We start from the raw sequence: 25,956 nt of genomic DNA on the forward strand, positions 1-25,956 counted from the left end.
TCTTAGCTTGAAGTATTGATATGTAGTTTCTATGATCTTTCATTTTTCCTGTGATTTATTTTTGCCTGTTCTGCTGCTTCAGTTAAATACAGCAGAAGGACACAACTCCCCTGTTAGATGATGTGATGTAAAAAAATCTTTACTTAAAATGGGAAAATGAATCTCAGCTTAATTCTGTGGATGCCTCTTTGTTCAGTGAGAAGATAACTGAACAACTACCCTGGTTTATTCAGTAAAAATCCAGTTTAAAAATCCAGCTGTGGTCAGGTGTGTTGTTTAGTTTTTAAGCTGAGGAGAAGCTGATGGATGGACACAATATATTAATTTTAACAGCTCCATCAGCTTGGGGGCAGAAATCAAAAGGATGATCTCAGTCATGCAGAAGAATTCAAGAGATTTTGTGTTCTTTCCTTTTTAAAAAAAGAGGGTTTGTTGTGTTCTTTAAAGTAAATTGTAGGGATCAAACCTGCTATGCCTGGACATCAGAGATTTTATGGAATTTGGAATTTGCTTGAAGATAATTTAAAAAAAATAATACCCCTAGCACGTGTCACAGTTAAAATAATTGTAACTGATTTAAGTTCATTTTTTTCCATTTCACATAAAAGATGAGTGATCCCTTCCCTCATCTTTAATGAATGGATATGAGTAAAAGCTATTTCATTATTCTATTTATAAAATAATGTAGTCTTATGAAGCAAGAGCCTTTTAGACTATGAAGTGCATAACAGGCATAATTGATGTGAAAGGAAGCACCATAATCCACACTGAGAAATAAAAATGAAAATTATTGTGACTTTTATTATCCCATGTGGTAGAATATCCCTGGCAATAAGGCATGGTCTTGCTGGAGAAGCAATGCCAAACATTTTACCTCTCTCCTGGTGAGACAAACGATTGAGTTGCATTTTTACTGCGCATCCCATTGTCCTTATTCCCTTTCCTGCTCAGCATCCAGTGTTTTTAGGACAGGAATGTGGTTTCCTTGTGCTGACAGTGAGATCATTATTGATGCCAAATGCTGACTTCTTGCTGGTAGCCCCTATTCTCCGCTTTGTTGTGAGATGTCTCTGTTCTTCATCTGAGTAAAGAATTGCCTACAGTGAACTCGGGCTTGCTTAATGGACAAGTGCAGTGACAGGAGAGCACAGATCAGTGCCTTAATGCAGAGCCTGTGGCTCCAGAGAGCCCCTGAGTCTGGGCCCTGTGTTGCTGGTCCCCTGCAGCACAATGTTGTTCTGGTCCAGATGCCTTCTCTTGTTTGCTGGTTGAATGCTGATCCGTGATGACAAACAGCGGATGGAGCGTGGCCTCTCCAGGAGAAAAAAAGTCCAAATTCTTAAGAATTGCTCAGGTGACCTAATTTTGCCTTCCACAATCAATTTGTCGAAGGAACCACTACTTGGAGTGATACTGTCTGGCTAAGTTTATCATGCAGTCTGCAAAAATGAAGGCAGCCAAGTGTCCAGTAAAATCCAAAACATGAGCATATAAACAAACAGCATGCATCACAGGAATTGTGTCCCTGAAAGGTTTTGGCAAACCTGTCCAGTCTGTCTCAGCATGGTAATGGTAATTCTGAGATGCTCCTGGTGTTTATGAGGCATTTCATAGAATCCCAAAATTGTTCAGGTTGGAAATGACCTGTAACCTCAGCATTGCATTGGTGATGGTTCTTTCTCCATGTCTATGCTTTTACATTGCGTTGGTGATTGCATTGGATCTGCTGGCAGAATGTGAAACACATGTAAGGAATTAAGAACAAGGAATCAAAGAATTATGATTATGATTATTTTCGCAAAGAGTTCTTGGGAACAGAGAAAATGCAACGCCTATTTTGCATCACTTGGAACGACACAAGGAGTGTTTGCTTTGTAAAGTCAGTACCAGTGGTATTTGCTGCTGTCAGTGCCCTGGCTCTGCAGCTGTTGGAGAACAGGAATGCTTCTGCTGCCAGCAGGGTCATCTCTGCAGTTGTTGGTGAGCAGGCAGGGAGTGCTGTGTGCTGGGGCTGTGAAACAGCTCCAGAACATCAGCCAGGGTGGGCACCGGTGAGTGCTGTTTTCAGAGAGCTCCCTCTGCACTTCTCTGATCACACGAGTTTTGCTTGAAGCTTTCTGAAGATGTGTTTGAGACACTCGTGTTTCACTGATTAAAAATAAAATAGTGGATTCATTGGTGACAATTGTGAAACTCTGAATTTTGGTGGAGAGCTTCTCCTGCGTGGGAAATGGCAAATGTGACCTTTTGCTGGCTCCATGGGATGGAGGATTTCTGTGGTTCTACTTTGCAGTGTGACCGCCTTGGAGGGACAGCAAAACTTTGTCAAGCGAAATCCTTCGGGGGTGTTTTGTGAGCTTGGCCGAAGGGCAGGGAGCAGTTTGCAGTGTTGGAATGAGGTGGGATGGATGGAGGGTGTAACCCCTGTGTCCCCAGCCCTCGCACTGGGCCCGACCCCTTTCGGAGCCGGCTCTTTATGGTGCCTGTGCGTCCTGCTGTGCTTCCAAGCGCCTGTGGAATGGAAGGTGAGCGGGAGCCGCTACCGAGGGCCCTTCAGGACACACGGCGTGGGCTGCGAGCCAAATGACTTGTTTGGGTTGGCTGCCGTGGCTCCTGGCTGCTCTGTCCCAGGGCCTGAGGGACTTGTCCCGTTGTGGGAGCGGATCCGCGCTAATTGCGGGCCGGGAGGAGCGGCAGGAGCCGGAGCGGCAGGAGCCGGGCTTGGCTCGCAGCCCGGCCGGGTGGGCACGGCCCGCCGAGCGCTGCTGCCTCCGTGCTTCGGGGCAGCATCCCTGCTTTGGGCATCTGAAGTTCCTCCGCGATGCTCAACCTGACGTCCCTTGCGCTGAGAGTGAGGTCGCTGCTCTGAGCTAACCTGGGCTTAGGTGAGCAGTTAAAGCAGATTGCTCTAGTTCGTGTGGCCGGGGGTGAAGGGGGATGGCAGCACCACCAGGTGAGGGGCTTTGAACCAGCAGCACAGGCGGCTGTCAACTCGTCCTATTTACAGGAAGCCTTACAACAAGTTGCTGCGATGAGTAGCAGCAGAGCAACCTTCGAGTACCACTCAGCGTCCGTAGGAAGAGCTGCTGCAGCATCCCGAACCGGTGATGGATGTCTGCGTTTGCCGCCCGGTGCGAGCGGAGCGCAGCCCCGAGCGGGGCGGGATGCGGGGAGCAGGGGGGTGTGGGGTGCTCCGGAGGGGGCTGGAGGAATGTGCCGGCTATTTGTCTGTGCTTAAAAGTGGTTCCTCTGGAGGGGTCTGTCATCCCGGGAGGATGAAAAATGGTTGATCCCGCTCCGGGTGAGGAGGCTGCGCTCCCGCGCGGCGCGCTGGAAAGCGCGGCCTGGATCGCGGGCCGGGATGAGTCCTGGCAGCCCCGCGCGCTCGGGGTCTGGTGCATTTACAGATCGGGATCTTGAGAAAAACATAAGCAACAGTCTTTTTACTCTTAGGCTCACGTTTCGTAACAGGTCTTTCCTCCCTCCCCCACCTTCTTTTTTTTTTTTTTTTTTTTTTTTTCTCCTTTGCAAATGCCCGTCAGAAATGGTCTTTTGGGTGTCAGAGAAATGGAAAATGTGCCATCGTTTTATGGTGGTGAACAACATTGAGAAGAAACTGGAAATTTGTTTTCAGTCTGGTCAAGGGAGACCTCTTAGAATCCCAGGGACATTAAATATCATATCATCTTGTTCCACTTCACCATGGGCAGGTACACCTTCCACTATCTCGGGTTGCTCCAAGCCCCTGGTCTTGAATCCATATCTGCTGAAGAGACACGTGCAGGTCTATTCTATGGTGAATAGAGCTAAGAGGAATAATCAGTGTTAATTAGTCAGCATTAGAGACAGCACTCTGACACCTGGAGAAATGAGCTAAATCAGGAATTCTGTGTGTTGGCAGAGCAGCAGTGTGTGTTGTGTCCTCAATAAGTGGGTGTGTGTAGAGGCTGGGACCCAGAGCATCCCTTTTTCCTGGTGTGAGAGTCCAGCCTCCCACCTGGAACTGCTCCTGGGGGTGTGCCTTACCCAGATGTGTCTCAGGTCTGGAGCTGTTCCTCACTGAAATTGCGGCCTGGCCCTGGCATAGCTGCCCGGGGCAGAGGTGGAGCCCCCATCCCTGCGGATGTGGCACTTGGGATGTAGTGGTGGAAGTGGCAGTGCTTTCCTTCCTTTGTACACCTGCTTTTTTATTGCTTCTGACTCTCACTGGCATTGGTAAAGGATGTTTGGATTGTAGGACGTGGGAGGGAGGTGCAAGGCAGCTGAAGGTGGTTTTTCAAGCCTTTTTATGGGATGTTAGGTATGGAACCTAGAAACTTTATTCCTAATGTTGCTTAACTTCTTTTTTTCTGCCTGGTTTGTGAGTGACTAAGAGCAGGCATTTATTGGTTGTTAATTACTTCAGCATCCCTGCAGAAGCACTGACAAGCTGGGTGTGAAAGGGGTGTGTGTGCCACGCCCTCCTCCAGCTGTGCAGGAGAGCCAGGCTCTGATGAAACCGCTGCTTGGGAAGGGTTTTTGCATGACTAACCAACCCGGTCATGGGGCTTGCTAATTGTGCACAGCGTTGCGGTGAACAAATATTTACTAAGGAGGGTCACAGACAAAAAGATAAATCGGTCCTGGGTCGTTTTGACTGTTTTTAAGGAGGAAGTGTTGCCTTGGATGCAGAACTAAGATCTGAGCTCAGGCTGTGGTCCAAGCTGATGGGCACCACAGGTTTTATTTATCCAGGATAAATCCTGGATCCCCTTAATACATATAATTATCCCAAAAGGCAGGTGCCAAGAAGGTGATGCCAGCGGTGTCCAGTGGCAGGATAAGGAGCAGAGGCCGGAACCTAAACCACGAGAAGTTTCACATCAACACGAGAAAGAACTTCTGAACATTGAGGATGGGAACAGGTTGTTCAGGGAGGCTGGAGAGTCTCTCTCTCTCTGGAGCTGTTCCAACGTCACCTGTGTGTGTTCCTGTGTCACTTGCTGTAGGTAACCCTGCCTGGGCAGAGCCTTGCTCTGGATGACCTCCAGAGGCCAATTCCGTGCCAGCAGGGAGGCGTGAGGTGTATCCCTTTGCCGAGAGGAGGTGGCAGAGGCAGTCCGGGCGCGCTCTGCTGCCGCTCCCGGGCGGGCGGGACTCCACTCCGGCGCTTGTTTGCTGCCGGCTGGCGCGGCCGGGCCCCGCCGCTCCGCTGCGCGCTGCCCGCCCCGGGGCGTGCGCCGGGCGCTCCGGCAGCGCCGGCTCCGCTCCCGCGCGGCCCTTCCCGCGCCCGCCGCGCCGCCCGCCCGCCGCCCGTGCCGGACGGAGTTACCCGGCCGAGAGGGCACGGAAACACCCGGCCGGAGCCGCGGCCGTGCGCCCGCACTGTAAACAATGAGCTCGGAAGCGGCTGCTGCAGCTCCCGTGCCGTGAAGACCGGAGCCGCGCTCCGCGGGAGGAGGATGCGTGCGTGGATGTGGATGTGAGCCGTCGCTCGGCGCCTCTCCGGGATGCCGCTGCCATGGACGCCGGCTGCCGGCGGGGAGCGCAGCCGGAGCCCAGCCTGACCCCGCCGCAGAGCGGGGTGTGACACCGGAGCTTTTTTTTTTTTTTTAATTACTATTTATTTATTTCATTAGTTTTTAATCGGCTTGCAGTGATTTGTGGCTCTGCGTTTCCAGCCACCCGCGTCTCTGCATCCATCCATCCATCCATCCATCCATCCCTCTCGGCGCCGATGCCCGCTGCCTGAAGGGCAGAGCCATCATGTACCTCCTGGACAGCAGCGAGCCGCCGGCCGCCGCCTCCTCCTCCCCCGAGAGGATGCAGCGGGGCACCCCGCAGAGGAAGACCGTGTACCGCATCTCCGTGACCATGGTGAAGAAGGAGCTGCTGGGGCCGGAGAGCGGCCGCGCCGGCCCCGAGCTGCCCCGGCGCGGGCGGAGCCGCCCGCCGGGCTCCTCCAGCCTCACCAGGGCCGGGCTGCTGCTGCTGGAGGAGGAGGAGGGCGAGGAGGAAGGCGAGGAGCGGGACAGGGTCCCCAGCCCCTGCGGCTTCCGCACCTTCCGGACGCTGAGCACGGGGCAGCTGGAGCTGGGCCGCCTCAAGGTGCCGAGGAGAGCGGGGCCGCCCGTGCCCGGCGCGCCGCGGGGCAGCGCCGCACCCGGAGAAGCCGCGGCGGCCGCCGCCGCATCCCCGCCCGGAGAGGAGCGAGACAAGGACGAGGGGCCCGGGGAACCGGCCCCGGGGGAGCGGGGCCAGAGCCCGCGGCGCCAGCCGGGGCTGCTGCGGCGGAGCTTCAGCTTTAGGCACTGGAGCGGCGGCGGCGGCGCGGAGCCGGCCCGGGTGCGGCGGCACAGCAGCTCCGGGTGCCTGCCCGGGCCGCCGCCCTCGCCGCCCGCCGCGCTGCCCGCAGAGCCCCCCGAGAAGCGCAACACGCTGGATGTGGGCGAGGTGCTGAGCCAGGCGGACCCGCTGTCCCGGCTGGAGCGCTGGGAGCGCAGCAAGAGCAAGAACCGGACCCTGGATAACAGCGACCTGCAGCGGCTCTCGGAGCGGCTGGGCCGGGAGAGCCCCGCCGCCGGCACCGAGCACCGGCTCCTGCGCTTCTTCAGCGGCATCTTCGCCCGCAGGGACGGCCCCGCCGCCCTCTTCGGCAGCCCCCACGGGCGCTCCCCCCGCAGCAGCTTCTCCAGGTCTAGGGCTTATTTTAGCAGCCTCAGGAGAGCCGCCGTGGACATGCAGTCCAGCTCCGAGAGCATCAATGGCTCCCCCCATAAAGGTGCCCGTCCTTGTGTCATCTGGGCGGCTCGGCATCGGTGCTGGGGATGGATGGTGGGGTCAAGGGCTTGTCATGTGCCAGGACAGGGAGATGCTGCACTGGGATACATCAGGGTGGAGAAGCCCTGGCACAGGGTGCCCAGTGAAGCTATGGGTGCCCCTGGATCCCTGGAAGTGTCCAAAGCCAGGCTAGGTGGGGCTTGGAGCAACCCGGGAGAGTGGAAGGTGTCCCTGCCCATGGCAGGGGGTGGAACGAGATAGTGTTTAAGGTCCTTCCAAATCCAAACCATTCCATGGTTCTATGGATACAGCGTGCTTTGAAGCACATGGTAGCGCAGCTCTGCAGAGCACAGGTCAGGCTGAGTGTCCTCCTGAACCAAAAATCCCTCTCTGGGGTGATTGGTTGTGCATTCTAGGACAGCTGAGTGAGGCAAGCATCACTTGTTTAATTATGGAATAGAAGATGGAGTGCTGTATATAGGTCACTGGGTGGCCCAGTGCTGCACAGCACGGGGACCTGCTCCTTTTGGAAAGACTTCTGTAATCTGAATGATGGGCTGTGATGGTTAGAAGTGGGCACTGCTGGAGAAGTGAGTGAATACTGGTGTAAATGTCCCATAAATCCTAAATGTTCAAGTAAAATAGCTTGAACTGAGTTAGATATTTTTGAAAAACACAGTACAGACTCAGAAGCCACACTCTTCGAATTATTTTATTATTTGAGTCATTTTATATAGCTGTGTACAAATTAGCCAGAGCGTTTCTAGTCTAGGTGGAAATCAGATAGGGAAGTCTAGGGGTTTGTGAATCCCTCAGATACAAGAAAAACTTGAACCAGAACCTTACTGTGGGATGGAGGTACCTTATTGTGGGACAGCAGGGAAGAGCTGACGAGCTGCTTTCTGTGAGGATCTGCAAGGATTCCGGTATCGTTGGCTGGGACATGTCAAACCAGAAATGCTGGTTGTGGAGCTTCATTGTGAGATGGTGCTTTCTTCTAGCTGTGCTTTCAGATCTTTAATAAGTACCTGTGATGAAACATTTAACCAGCAATTACAGTCGCCTTTGAGCACTAAGTGCTTATCAGGTGGTAAATGATCTCTGAGTTGCTGCTTTTCTAAAAATATGATTCTCAATTAGATTAAGCTGTCATAAAGGCCCAGGTAGAGCAGAGGATGGTGTGGAGTTGGGCCCAGGTGGTTTATTGTGGAAAGCAGTATCCACCTGCCAGCCCCTTCTATATCCAGAGTTCCTGCTGTGAGTGGAGTGTGCCCAGAGTTTGAGGCACGGATCAGAGCCAAATATTTAGACCTAGTAACTGGAGGACTGTAAGGTTTTATTGATGTAGAGGCATTCATGTGGGCTTATAATAATCTTGACGGAAATTGTGGTCTGACCTTGGTTAAAGTTCAAGGTAACCACAACAGAGAATTACTTCATTCGGCTCTTTATGCCTGTCCTGTGCCAACACACTCCGACTCTTGCTCCCTTCCAACTGCACACAGTCATATACTGGGAGCACAGCCCTCCCAGCCAGGGAGGAGGCTTCAGTTAATCAATAACTCTGGGTACACAGCACTAAGATGTTCCAGAGAGGTTCTTCCTGTGCGTGCCACTACCAAATTTGTCTGGTGCGATGAAGCCTTGAGGCTGGTTCTCCAGAAAATGTATCCCAGCGATGTGGCTGCAGTAGGCAGCAGTGTGGCAGGCTTGTGTTATGGGTTAGCACGCCTGGTGTGCTCTGTTTCCTTCCTTTTTTCCATCAAATTGCAGCTTGGGAAAAAAGCTTGTGCACAGCTCCAGCTGTTGCTCACTGGCGACCGCTTGAAAGCGGAACTTGAACTAATTTGTCTTTAATTTCTCCTACTATATGCTGAGAAAAATAGTTAATCAGATATTACGATTAGCATGCTAAATACATTCTAATATTTTTAAGCTGGAACAAGCTGCCGTTTGCTTCTTTTAATTGATGTGGAGTTGGTGTACTCTTGACAGATCTGTGCATAGATTCTGAAGTAATGGCAGACACACAGGTGGAACCTTAATTTCAGTGTGGGTTTTATTGCCTGGAAACTTGAAGGAATTCTTGGCTGTGAGGGTGGGCAGGCCCTGGCACAGGGTGCCCAGAGAAGCTGTGGCTGCCCATGGATCCCTGGAACTGTCCAAGGCCAGGTCGGATGAGGCTTGGAGCAACCTGGGATAGTGGGCGGTGTCCCTGTCCATGACAGGGGGTGGGATGGGATGGGCTTTAAGGTCCCTCCCAGCCCATCCTGGAATCTGTAACTTTATGATTTTACCCTTGTTTCCCTCATGGCCTTGGTATTCTCTGTATTTGGTGCTTGCATGAGTTATTTGATTTTGTACTTGCAATAAAAAGCCTGTCCAGGGTCTTAAGAGAAAGTAGAAATTTTAAAAAATGGAGCTTGTTGTCATTTTTGCCTGAAATATTCACCCGAGTACTGTGATGTCTACTTGGATGATATTTCCTGAAAAGAAATACCTTACTTTACCTACCACAGTCAGGTATAACATAGTTTTGAACATGTTTTTAAGCAGAAGAGTAAAGAGTTTTTAAATCTACGTGTTTTTGGTGTTACTGAGTCTGACTTTGGCTGCAAAGTCAGTAAAGGTTGATTTTTGGCTAGGATCAGTCTATGGGCTCTCAGTAGTTGTTCATATTGTCACTAAACAGCCTTTAAGCATCAAACCTTTTCCTTTTCTACCTGCAAACCCTATTTGCTGTGATACTGTTGGCCTAAAATCCTATGGAAGCAGCACTTCCTAAAACTTGTGCAAGGGGAAGCATGGGATCCATTTATTTGAAGGAACAAAAGTTTTTCTATATGCATGACCACTATCCCCAAAGGTAAAAAGAAAAACTTCAATAAAGTTCAAGCCAGAAAAGTTATTTTTACCTTAAGCTCTTTAGAAGAAGTCATTAAGGAAAATGCTATTCCTCATCTAAACTTTTTTTCCCTTAAAGTCTTCATGATTCTTTCCTGATGAGAGGCTGCTCTGGAGAAAGAGGAGGAGGATGACTCTCAGGCTGAGGGCATGGGGAATGGTGTTAAAATGGTTTTTTTTTTTTTTTTTTTTAGTGGTTCTCACTTGTTGCTTTTGTTTTGAGATAAGTTTGTTTGAATAACCTCTCTTTAGGATATACTAAGCAGATCTGGGTATCAAAACTGTTGACTATCAAAAAGAGTATCATTATAATATGATAAACTTCTCTTTTGAGGTTTTTTCCCCCGAGGTTTTAGAGGAGTTAGTTCTAAGCTCTTATCTCAAATTCTCTGCAGCTTAGAGTCGTGGGAAGCAGGGGAAAGCTGCTGAGTGATCTCTGTTGGAGGCCTCCAGCCTTTTCCTTGCAAAGCTTCACTTGAGATAATTCTTATTAGTTCTGTGTCATCTCCTTGCTCCCCTGGTCACTGCTCTGCTGTGCTGCTGGCATTCCCAGTGCAGCCCAGTTTGCCTGATGTGCACTGGTACGGATGAGTGGGCAGAGATCTGGAGCACATGGGATTTGAGCAGTGAGATGCAAATGCATTGGAACTGGTCCTGTGTGGTTCCCTGGGTGGTAGCTGCAGGTTTTTGGTGCTGTGCTGGCGTAAGCATAATCTTTTTCAGCGCTGGAGAGTCCCTGATTTCATGAACTAAAAGCTTTCTAGGACTCTTTAAGCTGTTTCAGTTCTTGTGAGTGTTGTCTAGAGGTTGTTATGAAAATAAAACCCAGCAGATAAATAGATTGCACTTGGGGTCAAGCATTTTCAAACATTGTCTAAGAGGGTTTTTTTATTATTATTTATTGGGTAGGTCTTGTGTCAAGCAAAATGAATGCCAGCTGCACTGATAGAGCCAGGTGATTAAGAACTGAACTGGTATTAAGGTCACTGGCTGAATTAGAGAATGAGATGGATTAATGTTTGCACAATATTGAAGTATGTGCCAGCTGCTAGCAGCTGTGGTCTTTGTTTTTCTCTTAAAACTGAAAAGAAATGTAGAATTTTAATGCCTCTCTGCCATAAACTTGACACTTAAATGCCTAATGGCCTAATGGTAATTTTGTTGGGACAGATCACTGAATACTTCTGTGAAGTGTCGTGCAGGCATTCATCTCCATTCCCTCCCAAACCGAGCTCTGTAAATTGAATTAGTGTTCTGTTGTTCTGCCTGTGCCTTGGTTTACCACTCCAGGTAACGATGTGCTTATCTAATGAAGCTCATGCAGATGACCAAAACACAGTTTGCTCAAGGAAAAGAAACATCAGAACGTGATATTCCTTTTCCTTTCCTCCTAATCCCTTGCCTTGAATCTGAGGTTTCTCAGTGTGGTGAGAAGCCAAGGGCCAGGTCCTGCGCTTGGATGACAACAACCTCTGCGGTCCTGCAGGCTGAGGGGGATCCCTAAGGAAAGGACCTGGAGGTGCTGGTCAACAGCAGCTGACCACGAGCCCAGGTGGCCAAGAGGCCCTGAGCTGTGCCAGCCATGGTGTGACAGCCCCAGGGCAGGGCCCGGCCCCTCCAGGGCTGTGTCCAGTTCTGGGCCCTCCGGCCAGAGGGACCCTGAGGGGCTGGAGCGTGTCCAGGGCAGGGAACAGAGCTGGGAAGGGGCTGGAGCACCAGGAGGGGCTGAGGGAGCTCAGCCTGGAGAAAAGGAGGCTCAGGGGGTCCCTGTGGCTCTGCACAACTCCCTGACAGGAGGAGACAGCCAGGGGGGTCAGGCTCTGCTCCAGGGAAGAGGGACAGGAGGGGAGGGAACAGCCTCAGGCTGGGCCAGGGGAGGTCAGGGTGGACACCAGCAGGAATTTCTCCATGGAAAGGGTGGTCAGGCACTGGAAGGGGCTGCCCAGGGAGGTTTGGAGGTCTGGAGGTGTTCAGGAAACACCTGGACGTGGCACTCAGTGCTCTGGGCTGGGAACAAGGTGGGGATCAGTCACAGCTTCAGCTCAATGGCCTTGGAGGGCTTGTCCAACCTAAATGATTCTGTAATTCTGAGGAGCACTGGGCTCCTCTGGAACTTTTTGCTCATCTTGGGATGTCCACAGTTACTGGACTTTCAGAGGTGGAGTCTGTCTGTGAGGTGGCAGATGAGCTATTTCGTGAGACCAGAGGAGGGTTTTAAGTTGCTCATAGTTGCTGCGTGACTTGACTTCAGTTCTTTGCTGGACGTAATGGTCATTTTGCCCTGCAAAATGAAATCACTGGTACCAGATGCTGAACCCTTACTCTCTCTAGTGAAGCAGCCAGAACCTGCCATCACTCCCATTTCACAAAATACAATTTCAAAGCTGTGTAAGCTCATTAGCAGGGCTGCATCCAGGTCTTGGATTCCTAGATCACTTCTGAAGAACCACTTGGGCGTATTTGAACGAGCAGTTTGGCTCTCTGCTGCAGAGCAGAGCTAATTTTGATCCTACAGAGCCGATGACCAGCAGCAGTTGAACACTGATTGCCCAAGTACAACCCTCCAGTTACCAAATAATGAGTGTAAAACGATGGTGTGTATTGGGGTTTTCTTTGGCATGGCCATAACCTCAGGAATTGGTGTTTGGAAAGCAGAGAGCAGCATATGTTTTAAATGCCTGAATATTCCTTTTCACTTTGTGCTGCATAGGATTTAACAAGAAATCATTAATGCAGACTGTTAATGTGGTAGTGTTACTTTTGATAAGTGGTGTTGGGATTTCCCCATGGCAACTGCAGTAAACACACAGCGAGAGGCGATTCTGCCAAAAACCACAGAATGGCTTTTTTCATGTGCGAGGAAAAAGAAATGTCAGTGTATTGAACCCGTGAAACTATCATCTATTTTGGTCATGAAAAGCATCCAACATAAAGCTATTATCTTGATGGGAGCTGAAAACGGGGCGCTTGATGATTTTTGATGGTTCAGGCTGGTACATAATGACAGTGTGTGACAAATACTTGTGCTTTATTGACAAAATAGTACCAAATGTTTCCCTAACGCAAAACAGGCGGCAAATGCCAGCCAGAGAATAAGCAAACAGCACATAGGAGCTTTCTGCAATCTTTTTTTGATCATCACAGATGACATTAATGGTTGGCCTGGTTATTTATTGAGGTTTCCTTTGGGAATAAGAAGGGAAGCAAGGCAGAGAGAGCTGCAGTGCAGCTGTTGGGCTGCAGGAGCAGCTGGAAGGGGTTTGGGACAGGCAGGGACTCAGGGCAGCGTGTTTGTCATGAGGGTCACTTGGTCAATAGGTCTCATTTGGAGGGATATTTGTGGAGTGGGTTCACTTAAGTCATCATTTAACCTCACGCTCCGTACATGTTCTCATGGTTTGGGTTCTGTTGAGGCTGCCCAGATGAAGATGTAAAGGTCACTTGTCTGAAGGGATAACCCAGAGTAAATCTCTCCATGTATTGAGATGTTACAGCAAGGGCTTTATGAGGAGCCCTGCAGGATCTGGCTGTAATGTCAGTACAGTCCCTGGGATTTACGAGGTAGCACCTCTGTATTTCCTGCCTGTAAATGTTCCACGTGGGTGGTACTCAAAGTCTGTCTCCTTGCTTTGAGAAATGTTCGCCTCTATATTGCCTGACACTGTTATTTGTACCTTTATTTTCACTAGCCTATAGATAGAGAGAGCTATTGAATTAAAGATTCAGCAATGTCAGTTCTGGTTATATCAAACAACTTTGATTTTTAAATGAATTGATGATGTGTCTCTACTGCTGAGCTTGGGGAAGTTCATTTCAGCCTTGAAGGTACTTAATAAGAAATAAATTCAGAGTTTCTTGGGAAAATCTCAGTGTTAGTAAAGGGTTCTTGTTCTTCCCAGCTCCCATTTTGTGAATGAAGCCTCCCAGCAGATCTTTCCTACTTGGAAGGATTAGATGCTGATGTTTTGCTACTTAGATATGAAGGGGAGCTCAAATACTGTGCTGAGTGCTGCCAGCCCCTGGTGCTTCCAAGTGATTTATAATCCCTCTTTGTTTGCATGTATTTGTCAGTCAGCTTGTCTGGCTCCTTTGACAGAGAATCTGGATTCCTAAAGTGCTACATTAGGACTTGGTGTGTATATACATATACATGTGTGGGGTTTGAGAAGAGGGTTCTGCATCACTGATGCAAGTTTTTTCCTCTCTTATTCCCATGCAAACAGTTGTTCAACAGCAGTGCCAATGTATTAAATGTAAGGGAAAACTCTTGAAAAACTGGGTGCTGAACCACTCATTGCAGCTGTATTTGATTTGATTTGTAGGGATGTGTAAGGCATTTATGGAGCTGACTCCCTCAGTTTCACTGCTGCTTCTGTGGGTGCAGATGTTATTTGGGCGTTAAAAGCACAATATTTCACCTTAATGAGTTAGTTTGTTCTCATTACTAAGTGGCACTTCTTAGGCTGAACCCTGAGAAATTAGTAGTGGCCCTTAACCCTTATGAGTGTTCCTGCAGAGGTCATGCTCTCCCTGCTCCCAAAACCAAGGGCTCCCAAGCCCCAAAGCCTTCTTTGGGATGAGTGTCAGAGTGACAGATTGCCTGAGACATCTCCTGCTCTTCCAGGGCTTGTGTTGTCCAGGGTTAAATGCCTGGGAATCTGGGATGTTGACCCAACTGTTCCTTATGCAGCATCCCAGCTCAGAAGCTCCTCTGTTCAGAGATACAGAAATATTTATGTTGGCAAGGCAACAGCTTTTATGCCTCGACCTCTTTGTCCTGCAGGGAAAAATCTGAGTTTGTGCTCATGGAAGATACAAGGTTTAGCTTTTCTCCAGGTTTAATTACTAAAGCTGTTAAAATTGATTCTGCGTTGCTCTTCACAGCTTTCAGGGGATTGTGCTCAGGCCTTGGAGAGAAATTAAAATTTTGTCTTCTCTCACCTGACTTGAACTGAAAAGTCACCTGTTTTGCCTCATCCTGGGCTGCAAATTGTTGGTTTCCTTGCTCAGGCTGCTCTTCCTGCCTGTCTGTCACTGGTACCCCTCTCCCTGTGTGTGCCCTCTCGTCCCCTTCTCATCCACTTCCCACTGTCCCAGGCTGCTCCAAGCCCCATCCAGCATGGCTGGGACACTCCCAGGGATCCAGGGGAGCCACAGCTTCTCTGGGCACCCTGTGCCAGGGCCTGCCCACCCTCTGAATAAAGAATTTCTTCCCAGTATCTAATCTAAATATTTCTTCTTTTACTTGAATACAGTTCCCCCTTGTGCTGTCACTATCTGACATTGTCAAAAGCCTCTTTAGGTACTGAAAGTCCACGGTGAGGTCTCCCCAGAGCTTTCTTACATCCTGACTTGTTCCATTTGTCAATGAAGAGTTTGTTTTAATAAAAAGAGGTGAATTATTGCCCTCAGGAGTAGGTGTTATCTTTGATTTTGTGCTGTTTGGCCAGGAATTTCCTCAGATTTCCAGCATGGGGTTGGGCAGGCTTGTGCTATTCAAGGGTTAACTAGAGATATTTTTAATTCCATGTAGATTTGTGCATGGCAGGGTTGTTTTCCAAGGGTCAGAGGAAGAAGAAGGCAACACTAAAGGACTCTTTCTGAAAAAAGATGTTTTAAAAAGCAGTCCCTGGGAGTGAAGGGCCTCTTCCAGCTCTTGTTTGCAGGGTGCTGTCTCTGTGGGGTCACCTGGCTGTTAGTGAAATGCCTTTGAATGCTAGCAGTTCTGGCCAAAATATGTTATTTTTGTATCTGATTCTAATATCTTAAAAATATCTTAGCCTGTCTTAAGTCTTCAAAATTCCTGGCTATTTCTGAGTTAGCTGGAAAGTCACTGCTTAGGGCAGATTGTGGTAACTGAGATGTGAACTAAGAGCTGAGCTTCAGCTCCTGGGTGAGGTGGGGATGGAGGAGGGGAACTGAAGTTATCAGAAAAATCGTCTTTATTTTCAGTTTAGGTGTATGCAGAGCTTCCCAGGTGATTCAGGGTGAGGTTATTTGAGAATGACAGGCTCTGAACAAAGCAGGTTGGGATCAGATAAGAGAGATGTGTGTTTGACTGTGCATAAAAATGTGTAAACAGCTTGATTATTTCTGTGTGTATGCTCCAGAGGCATGGGAATGCTGGGAGTCTGTTTGGCTGCCTTCAAAACTTGTGGGAATCCTTCCCTTTTTGCCCCTGCTTATCTCTTGGTCTTGTGAACATAAAGGGTGGGGAGTGAAAAGCGAAATCCTGCAGTTGGTTTGCTTTATGTTTGGACTTAAACATTCCTGAGATTATTGCCACATTTTACTACTGCCACCTGCTTTACCTCCTCATTCTGGGGCTGTGGAGGCCCTGCAGAGCCCCAGGTGTGTCTCCTGACTGCTGTCTGCCACTGAATCACCTGCTCATGCAGTTGACCTGAAGCCCTTTGAACTGACTCTATTTTTAACTTAAAGCAGGCAGGAGAATTCATGCTAAGTAGAGGCTGAGCAGACAGCGCTGCAGTCATCTAAAGACTTGTTGTTGCTCTAAGTGCCCCCTTCCTTCAGGAAACAGAGCTGATACAGTGGAAGAACTTGTTCTGAAAAGCACTTTGAGAGGTGCCCAAATTAAAACAAATATCTATATATCATCTATCTATCGATCTATAGGCATATATATATATGTTTAGTAGTGGAATCTGAATGTTTTTGAGTTCAATTGTGCCTGTAAAATAGAAACACGATGGCTGTTATTTTACATGAAGGCTGTGAAACTTTGTTTTCTGGTTTGGCACATATCACAGTCCTGGGCAGATGAGCTATTTCTGGCCTGAGGAACTTGTGCAGTGCTGCCTTGCCCTGCTCCTGTGTATTTCTGCCACAATGGGCAAGTAACATTTCAGTGCTGAAGCTAAAAATCAAGAGGAGACCTTTTCCTGAGCTCTCCCTGGCCGTGTGAGAGCAGTTCATCACCCCAGATGCCCTTCCCAGGCTGGCAGCTTACTGGCAGAAACAAATAATCTTCGCTTGAAGGACAGTGGGGATTAAAGTGCAGGTCAGTGCTTGTCCTTTGGCTCTAGCACATCTCTCAGCACTGGTCACTCACCTGCTGCTTGATGTTCTTTGATACTCCTTGTACCTGCAGCATCCCTGATCCAGATCCTCCTGCAGGTGAACAGGATGTCAGTACCACTCATGGCTTTTCCCCAGCTTCTCCCACCTAAATCTCAGCCAGAGCAGCACCAGGATTTGTGTTATTCTTTGTTTAAGGCGGGAACCTTTCTGTTGGATGGCTTCTGCTGGCAGTTTTCATCTGATCCCTTTGGAACCCATCCTGATTTGGGGGTGGTGAGATAGCAGTGCTTGATTTTTGAGAGGCCTTTGTGTCCTTTCTGAATGAAGGCTGAGGGTCTACAGGGAAGCATCTTGGAAGCTGGACTTTCCTGGGATTGCTTTGGGAGGGGGAACAGAACAGAAAGCTGCATTTAAAATACAGAACTCCAGAAAAAAAGTGGGATTTATTTGCTATGTTAATTACAGTTTTGTTCTAGGTAACTCCTTCCTATATTTAGATGCCTTTTTCCATGAAAATGGAAGTTCTTATTTCCTCATGGATCATAGATTGCAGTCCCAGATGTTGTATTTCACACTGTGCCATTGGAACTTCAGTATGAAATCCCTCAATGTCTGTGTGGGAACCTTGTGGGCTTTCACCTGGGAATCTTCTCATTCAGGTGGCTTGGAAAAGAAATGAGCACACTCAGTGAGCACACTGAAGGAAATTGTGGAAATTGTTCTTGAAGGCCCTCCTGGAAGTTTCTCTGGCAGGAGCAGAGGCCATGCCTGTCGAGCTTGGCTGCAGTAACCAGGCAGAGGTGTTAAGGTGAAGCTCCTCTTCTTTATTCTTACAGAGTATGTTCCTGTCACAGCTTGCCTTAACCTCTACCCTCACAAAGTATGTCAGGAATTGACTGATAACAAGTCCCTTTCCATCCCCAAATAAAGAAGACATGGAGTGTGATCCGAGTGTGCCTGCTCTGGTTTGTATTTTTAGGGCCCCCAGGTTGAGAATCAGCTGTGTCAATGTGATGTTGCCCATAAATAGCATGGTAAAGCATGGAGACAGGTTGTTTTTGTGTGGAAGAACTGCTGGAAAACCAGTTTGGTGTTGGGGGCTTGGCAGCATTTAGTGGGTGATGGAGCTGGTTATGGTGTAGCAATGATGGATGAAGTGTGTGTGACTCTGTTTCCACAAGCACAGGACTTGACACAGCTTTCCTTCAGCTCTAGCTGGCTGCCAGCTCAGTGCCCTGTCCCCAGGTACACTGCAGGTGTCTGCTGGTGGCTCTGTGCTGCCTCTGAGTGTCTCTCAGTCCATGTTGGCTTTTCCAGCCCTGTCTGTGTCCAGCCTCCTTCCCAGCCCACTCACAGCTGCCACTGCTGCCCTTGGGGAATACAACCAGAGGAATTTAACCATTCCTTCCCTCCTGCAGGAGGGAGCGGAGTTACCCAGCTAAGCTCCAGTGAGCTCTGCGAGTTTGGGGTGGAGAATTCCTGCTCCCACTCTCTCACTGTTACAGCAGGGTTTCATGGTTCACACTCTAAGTAAAAAGCTGGTTTCTTTCTGGACCCATCTGAGTTCCTTTCCTGCAGAATAATCCCAGGAATGTGTCACTGCAGTCATCACAAGCGCTGCTGGTCTTTACTGTTTACATGTGCTGTCCCCTGTCCCTCAGCACTCCTCAGGGGAGGAGGAAGGAAGGGTTTTGTGCAGTAAAAACAGAACAAAAACCACAGCAAAAATATAAAGCATATTTTTTCCCCTGCTAAGATTAATAAAAGTGGATTTCTGTGCATTTTTTCAGTTATTCAGATGATGAGCTTTGATAAATTAAGCAAACAAGCAGTGGGTGCTGGATGAGAGCTCGAGGAGCCTCATGTAACCTCCTCAAAGGGCTTCCCAGATAAACCATGGCTAAATTTGGGCTCACACCACTGCAGTTTAGCTTATCTTGCCAGCTCTTGTACCCTTTTCAGCCAGTCTCAAAGGATTTTTTTTTTTTTCTTAATTCCCTTTTTTCCAGGAATTTCCATTTTTTCAGTGGCGTGGCATTTTTGGGGATTACATATATGTAATTTATATATATATATAAACACATGTGATTTTTATGGAACGTATAAATCCATGTAAAATGAAGTCTGCTTGCAATGCCTTTATTTCAGGCACATTCCTATGCATATTTAATAATTTTATGGCTGTGGCTAAGCTGCTGAGCTGTGTGATAGGAGTTTGGAGTCAGGCTGTGTCCTTGCTCTCTGTACTGGGAATTTTTGAGTAATAAAGGCAGTTGTGTTTAACTTCAACTCATGAAATCACTTAAAGTGAATTTTACCACCTTTATTTCTTCGTGTTTGTTTAGTGGAATATGCACCCAGCAGGCCAAACCTAGGAAAAAGTGATTGCAGAACCAATAAAATCAGCTGGGTGTTGAAATAAGCAGTTTTGCAGCATTCTCACTTGTATTTTTTTCCTTCATTTCAGTGTCATGTTTTTTCCAGTGGATGACTTGTGCTTAAAACCTTGGGCCTCAAAGTGGTTGTGAGGCTTTTTGTTGTTTTGTTGGGGTTTTTAGGGGCATTTTTAATGGCTCTGTCACAGATTTTGGCAGCATTTTTGGAGAGCATTTCCAGGACATTATAATTGGTACATGAAGTGGGCGCCAGATTGTGTAAATGAAGCTTGAATTACAGCACAGCTTTTGAAGTCTTGAGTCTTTGAGGTTCTGGTCACCTGAATTTTCAGGCAGGAGTGTGGCATTTAATTCCTACAGCAGATTCTTTAGCTGGAAACTCTGTGGCTATTTATATTAAAGTGAGATTTAAGTATAGGATTTTCTTGGAAAATACCAGTAGAGGCTGGGGGATCAATGCAAAACCCCAAAGGTCAAGTTTTCAGTAGACCCTTGTGCTGTTCATAGCTTTTGTTCCTGGGCATGTTATAAATCACTTCTGGAAATAATTTGGGAATTACTGAGAAGAACTTCAACTGCCTTGAAACTGCTGTGAGGAGGAAACATCCTGTGCTGAAGCAGCCTTGAAAGAATGGCATTGCATTTCTCCTTTATTGTTGGTGCTGTGTTTGGGGGCAGGCAGGGGATTTGTGTTGCTTTGGGGTTCCTCATCTCAGGTTTAGGTATTGCTCTCTTGATAGAGGATCTGCTTTTAGCTCCAGGGGCTCTCCCTCCACAGCTTTTTTTCACCTGGGTAGTGAGATTGATTTACTGGAGTGGCATGTTTAACGTGGGTGTTAGTCCATAATGCCAGTGGATCTCATGGTTTGGGATAAATGGCTGACTTTCTGAGGATCTAATTGACAAATGTTTCATTATAGCTTCAAAATGCTGAATGCTCACTGTATATCTGTGTTGGGAGAGACACTGTACAGGCTGTCAAATACAGTGTCTGTATCAAAGAATTGGAAATTTAAGTGCTTATTGTATGCAGAAAATCTCGTAATTCCTCATCTGATTCATCTTGGACGTTTTATTCCCCAGCTATCAGTTGAGTAATTTCAGCTTTCCATTTCTTGTGCTGTGGTTTCCAATAGTTCCTTTTTGAAATTCAGCATTCTTTCTCTCTTTTTTTTTTTTTTAACAATAAGGATTGTGGTGACATCTCTACTTGATTTAAAAGATAAATGCTTGACTCTGGGGAGTTCAGCTGTCTGAAAACACTTTAAAGTTTTTCTCCTCCAGGTGAAAATACTCAAATGCTCCCTTCCTTTGTTGAAAGTGGGAATGAGTGTGGCAGGTGGTGAATTCTTGGAAAAGATGGAGGGATGGAGCCTTTGTGATCGAGGGTATCTGCAGGGGTGGGCACGCTTGGGATCACTCAAGTGGCAGAGCAAAACCTTGTGAGCAGGCAGGTTATGGCTATTTTTAGGGTGCAGTGGTGCAGCACTTGAGAGTAGCCAGAGGTTTTCAGTTCTTGGTGTCAGATGCAATCCTGAGCAAGAGTTTAATTCAGAGGCACAATTTTCAGCCTGAAATGCATAGTGGGTTTTTTACTGCATTTATCTGAGGCTTTTCCTTCATGTGGAGACTGGTCTGTACAGAGATTTCTTCATACAGCAGTTCTTTGGGAGCCCTCTGTGACTGCCTGCCTGCTTTTTTAATGGGGAAAAACTCATGTAATGCTTCCCTAGATAATTTCATTCATTCTTCTTGTGTATTACAGTGCCTAAAGCAATTTAATAGGTAACACAGTTTGATTTTTTTTTTTTTTCCTGCTGTAGCCTCAGTATAATTCACCATGATAATTGCTTTAGAGGTTTACAGATGACAAACATGTCTGGTTCTAAGTACACACCTAGCTTAGCTACATAGAATAAGGTTGGGCTTGATCTTGGAGGTCTTTTCCATCCTGACTTTTCTGTGATTTTAACAGGGATGGAGACATTTTCTGATGTGTATCCATGGTGCTTGGGATGGAGCAGAGCATGTTGATGATGCTGAGCTGTAATGCTGAGCAGGGTTAATAAAAATAACCTCACAAGAAGCACCTGGGCAGCATTTCCTCCAATGGAGGCAGCATTTAAGGAGCCTGGAGGCACTTCGGGAAGCAGCAATGTAAAGGTTTAATGAAACAGCACAGTTTGATTCTGTGTAAGGTAATGGGTTCAGTTTGCATTGTCTGCTGTCCAGCTTCTCCATCAAAGCAGTTTTCTTCTATAAAAACAGTAGGCTTGTGTGCAGTCTTTAATTTTGTCTGCAGCCTGGTAAGGTGATCCTGTTGAAAACTGCTGTGAGCCTTTCCTTAGCCTCCTGTAGATCCTGCCAGAGGGAAGGGTAGCAGGATGTGATCCTCCTACTTTTTTAGGCTCCCTGATAAGTTGTGCTCCCAGTGAAATGGCCAGTGTTAAAATGATATGTAAATATTCTGCTCCTGCTGTGGAGGCTGGCACCGAGGCAGATAAAGGGAGCAAGTTGTCTTGAGACTTTCACCTTGTGTTCTGGATAGGAGGAGAAGGAGTTGGACAATAGGGATTAACTGAAATCTGTATTGTGTACCTTCTTCTTCAAATGCACAGGATTAGTGGAGCTCAGAGCAACCTGGTCTGGTGGAAGGTGTCCCTAACCATGGCAGTAGATGATCTTTTATGGCCTTTATACTTACTGTATTTTTATTATTTATAATAACTAGAAGTTATTAAACTCTAAGTATGTTTTTAAATAAAGAAGTATGCAGGAGCTGCTAGAACTGTTGACCCTGCTTTTATTTAATAGTGAATATTCTATTGCATACCCAGGTGTATCATGTCAGATCTCTAGCTGTGGTCTCCTCATCTCCCTGAGTTGGTTGTAATTTGCACTATGTGGTGGAGCAGCACCTTTTAAAGGCTGATTAATATTTGTGTGAGTCAGCAGGGACATGAATGGTGGGTGGTTCTCAGCCCACCAGGAAATGCTTCTACAGCTGATAAAGGTGAGGTGTTAATTGAAGCCAGCTGGTACTGATGGCATTACCTTTGCCTTATGTTAAAATGGGCTGGAGACTTGGATTTCAGGTATTGGGGGCTACCCAGACCACTGTTATAAAATGAGTTGGGTTTTCTTGTCTGCCTCTTGTTGGTGGTTAGATAAAAGCAGTTTTGTTTATCCATAAACACGGAAAACCCTTAGAGTTTTGTGGAATGAAGAGATTTCACTGCTGGGATTGCTTTACCACCATATATTAAGGTTTGTCCCCTCATTTTCTTACATATGTGGATAATAAGCACATCTGCTTCATCTGAAAATTTCTGTATTAGACCAGCTCTGGATTTCCCTAAACAGAACACTCAGAGCAGGAGGCACCTCACTTTGCCAGCTCTGCTTCCATCAGGTACAGCTTGATGCCATTTTTCTAATCCTGAGGTTAGCTAGATCTCTTGAGCAGTCAAGAGAAAAAAATCTGGAATGTGGTTGGAACAACCTTACAGCCATCATTTGGGGCTGAGTTACAAGTGGAAACTTGTTGGCTTGTTAGAAAAGCAGTGAACTTGGGCTGGAAAAGTGAGATTTTCATATTCCATGCCTTTGGGAGCAGTTTCCTAGAGCTAGGTGAAGACAGTCGATTTGGAAATGCTTGGTTTTCGTTTGGTTTCAAACCCATGCCTATTATTGTTGAGTTCAGGCTCTTATCTTATAAATGGTATTATTAGTTGACAGTGTGACCTGCAGTATGGTAAACCCCATCTGCTGTGAATTAAGTGGAAAGGTCGGCAAAGGCATTTAAAAATGTGCCAGAATTATTAAAATATCTACTGAAATTGCTACATCCCTTGAAGCATTCCAGCCAGGCTGGATGAGGCTTGGAGCAACCTGGTATAGTGGAAGGTGTCCCTGCCCATGGCAGGGGGTGAAATGAGATGCTTTTGTAGGTCCCTTTCAACCCAAACCATCCTGGGATTCTTTGGTGGCTGTCAAAAATTCACTGGTTCCTTGACAGGGAATGAAAATGTGGATACTTGAGAAAAAATTCCAGTATTGTTGGGATATAGCTTGTGCAAATATCTTGTGACATTTCAAATAAATTTAAGGGGGAAAAAAAACTCAAAACCTTCCTAGACAGAGCTTTTGATGATGCTACAGGGGTAGTCAGGCTCTGGTTCCCTTGCACAGCCTCTGTAAAAATGCTGGAAGGACTGAGTGCTAAAAATACGTCCTTAACCCCACAGCAGTGGTTTGTGTTGGCCTTCCTGGAGGAACCAATCCCTTTAATTAGTAAGACAGTGAAGTTTATTTTGGGGTTTGCTTTGTTTTCATTCTGGGATGTGAACTCTTATGCTCTGCAGCTTAAAAAAATGCAGAATGCTGTGGCTGTGCTGGGGTCTGCTCCAGCTGCTGGCAGCAGCTGCAGCCTGCACTGTGCTCCTCATCCCCCTGCCTGCCTGGGCCTGGGAAAAAATAAATCCATTTCAACTGGGAGGAGGAGCCAGAAATTGTTTTGCTCTGCCCCAGTAGCTGCCTGGATGTGCTAACCACATGTTGTCTGTGTGTATGTGATGCTAAGGACAGAGTTCCCCTGGCTTGTGCAGGAGCAGCTTCTTGGGAGCTCCCTGGAAGGGAAGAGCTGGTCCCTCTGGATTGTGGAAGTGTGCATTCAGTGTCACACGTTCTGCTGCTGCTTTTGGGGTGGCTTTCTTGAGATTTGGAGACTGTGGCTGTTTGCATTCTGTTTTCCCACTGTACTGCTTCCAAGTGGCTGTGTTTTATTATGGATTTAAGGCTGCACTTGATTGTGTTAATTATTTTCTTAAGAGCGCATGCTGGTGGTGTTGCTGGAATAGAGGCTGACACCCTTCTTGTTGGCTTTGAACTACATTTTAGATTTTTATGTGGGTTTTTTGGCACTCTTTTTTTTTTCTAAGCACAAAGAGAATTTTTTATAATGAATTTCAGTGGCTGATGGGTTTACCTGAGGAAGTGGCACCGTGGTGACAAAAGATAAACTGGCCCCAGCTTTCCTTTCTCAGCTCATATAAAGGAAACATGAGGTTATAGGATATAGGTTATATGAAGTTATGTGAAATATAGGAGGTTATAGGATAAGTAGGGAACAGAATTTGAAGGGAGAGTAATTTTTTAAGTGTTTGGGTGCAGGGGTTTAGCAAGGACTCAGTTTGCAGTGTGGTGTGCTAGAGCACAAGATGCAGTCAAGATGCAGCAAGAGGGCTTGTGCAAAAATAGCTCATATTTTCCAAATTATCCTTTAATAGGCCTCATTTGCATGTTGTAAAACAGCAAGTGTGAAAAGCTTCAGGGCCAGGACTTTAGGGACAGAGATGTTTGGTGTCATAGGTGAACAAAATTGGTTTCTGATTACTGAGCTCTGCATGGGCTCCTTTAAAGATATCATTTCTAGTGCAGTGCTTTGAGTTTAAAGTATGTGCCTGAGGTGATGGGAACCTGCTGAAGCTTGGAAAACACACTTGAGTTTCTTGGCTTCACCCAGGAAACACAAATAGGAGCATAGCCAGAGGGCAGGATTTTTGTGAAGACCCACAACAGTCTGATTTCTGGATGAGTGGGGGTTTTTTTAAAAAAAATGTCATATTACCAGTTCTGGCAAAGTAAAGATTCAGCTTCATAAGCTTCAAATGGAGAAGGATTAATGAATGGATATTTGCAATGGTTCTGTGTTGATTTAGATCTCAGGCATTGCAATAATTCTTCAGGTGCTGTGGGTGCTGGGTGAGGTGGGAGGGGAAGCCAAAGGAGGAGCAATAGGGAATGGACCTTGGCATCCCAGCAGCTTTTCCTTCTGGCTTCCTCCAAACCTGCAGCTTTATCTGCAGGGGAGAGCTGCAAGAGGCTTTGTGTTACAGCCACCCAGTCTAAAGTTCATGTGAGCAATGTGTTGGGTTTCCAAAAGAAATCCTTTGGACTTGCACGGGTCCCGTATTTTCCACAACGCCTGGTGGTAGCAGGTGCTTTTTGAATAGGAAGCTGTGAAAGGGAACTCTTTCCTAATGGAGCATTTAGTCACATACTATCTTCTCTAACTGTTATTAGCTGGTTTTAAGCAGTTTTCAGGCAAAAGGTGCCCTCCCCTGCTTACTTGGCTTTGTCAGCTTCAGGATGCATCCCTGGCTCAGATGCATTGTGCTAAGTCCCAGGTTTTTAGTGCTGGTTTAATGTTTTGGTGGCTTTACAGGCTCTTGGGCAGCAAAGGGAATGAAATGGAGTAAGTGGATATTGGCTTGTTGCAGGAAGATAAAAACTAATTGGGCAGCTGAAGCACCTGAGGTGAGTCTGCACTGCTCAGGTGTGCTGCCAGAGCAGAGCTCCCAGGGGAGGGAGACAGGACAGGGAGAGCATCCAGGGCACCTGCCTGTACTGGGGAGCTTTATGGTGCCATAACCCTGCCCCATGAGGTTGGGGAGAGGCTCTCATCCACACAGACCACATGTTCCCCACCCCACTTTCCTGATTTAGGTTCTCCATTGTGGGTTCTTAGGAAATCAGCTTTTTTTCTCGTAGTGGATCTCTGCACAACTGAAAAAATGGGCCCCCTTTGCACTGTTTCCTTGTTGCTGTAACCAAGGCTTTTGCACTGCCTCCAGCTCAGCATTAATTCCCTTTGAGACCGTGCCTTGGATTGCATTAACTTTTTTTTTTTTTTTGACATTTGACAAAAGCTTTGTTTAAACAAGTTAGATGTGCATCAGGCTAATAAATATAAGCCCCGTCAGATTATTCCTGCTGGGCTGTTCTCTGGAGAACAGTGTCTCATTTGTGTATTTTCCACTAATCATCTCCAAATCTTGCATGGGTGATATCAAGT

General features: G+C 47.1%; 1 protein-coding gene across 9 annotated transcripts in view; it reads left to right on the forward strand.

Annotated features, from left to right (window-relative positions):
* The window catches only part of AGAP1 (ArfGAP with GTPase domain, ankyrin repeat and PH domain 1), a 306,094-nt gene that overhangs the window by 57,443 nt on the left and 222,695 nt on the right, over positions 1-25,956 (forward strand). Inside the window, exon 1 of one of the 9 annotated variants that reach the window (XM_033064416.1) lies at positions 5,305-6,760. The exons of the other annotated variants lie outside the window; for them this stretch is intronic. Within the exon in view, the coding sequence (XP_032920307.1) occupies positions 5,746-6,760 (1,015 nt within the window). The 5' untranslated portion in view covers positions 5,305-5,745. Of the gene's footprint in view, positions 1-5,304; positions 6,761-25,956 lie in introns of those variants that run through there. 9 annotated transcript variants of the gene reach the window in all.

The sequence above is a fragment of the Catharus ustulatus genome, chromosome 7, assembly GCF_009819885.2.
Source record: "Catharus ustulatus isolate bCatUst1 chromosome 7, bCatUst1.pri.v2, whole genome shotgun sequence".
NCBI lineage: Eukaryota > Metazoa > Chordata > Aves > Passeriformes > Turdidae > Catharus > Catharus ustulatus.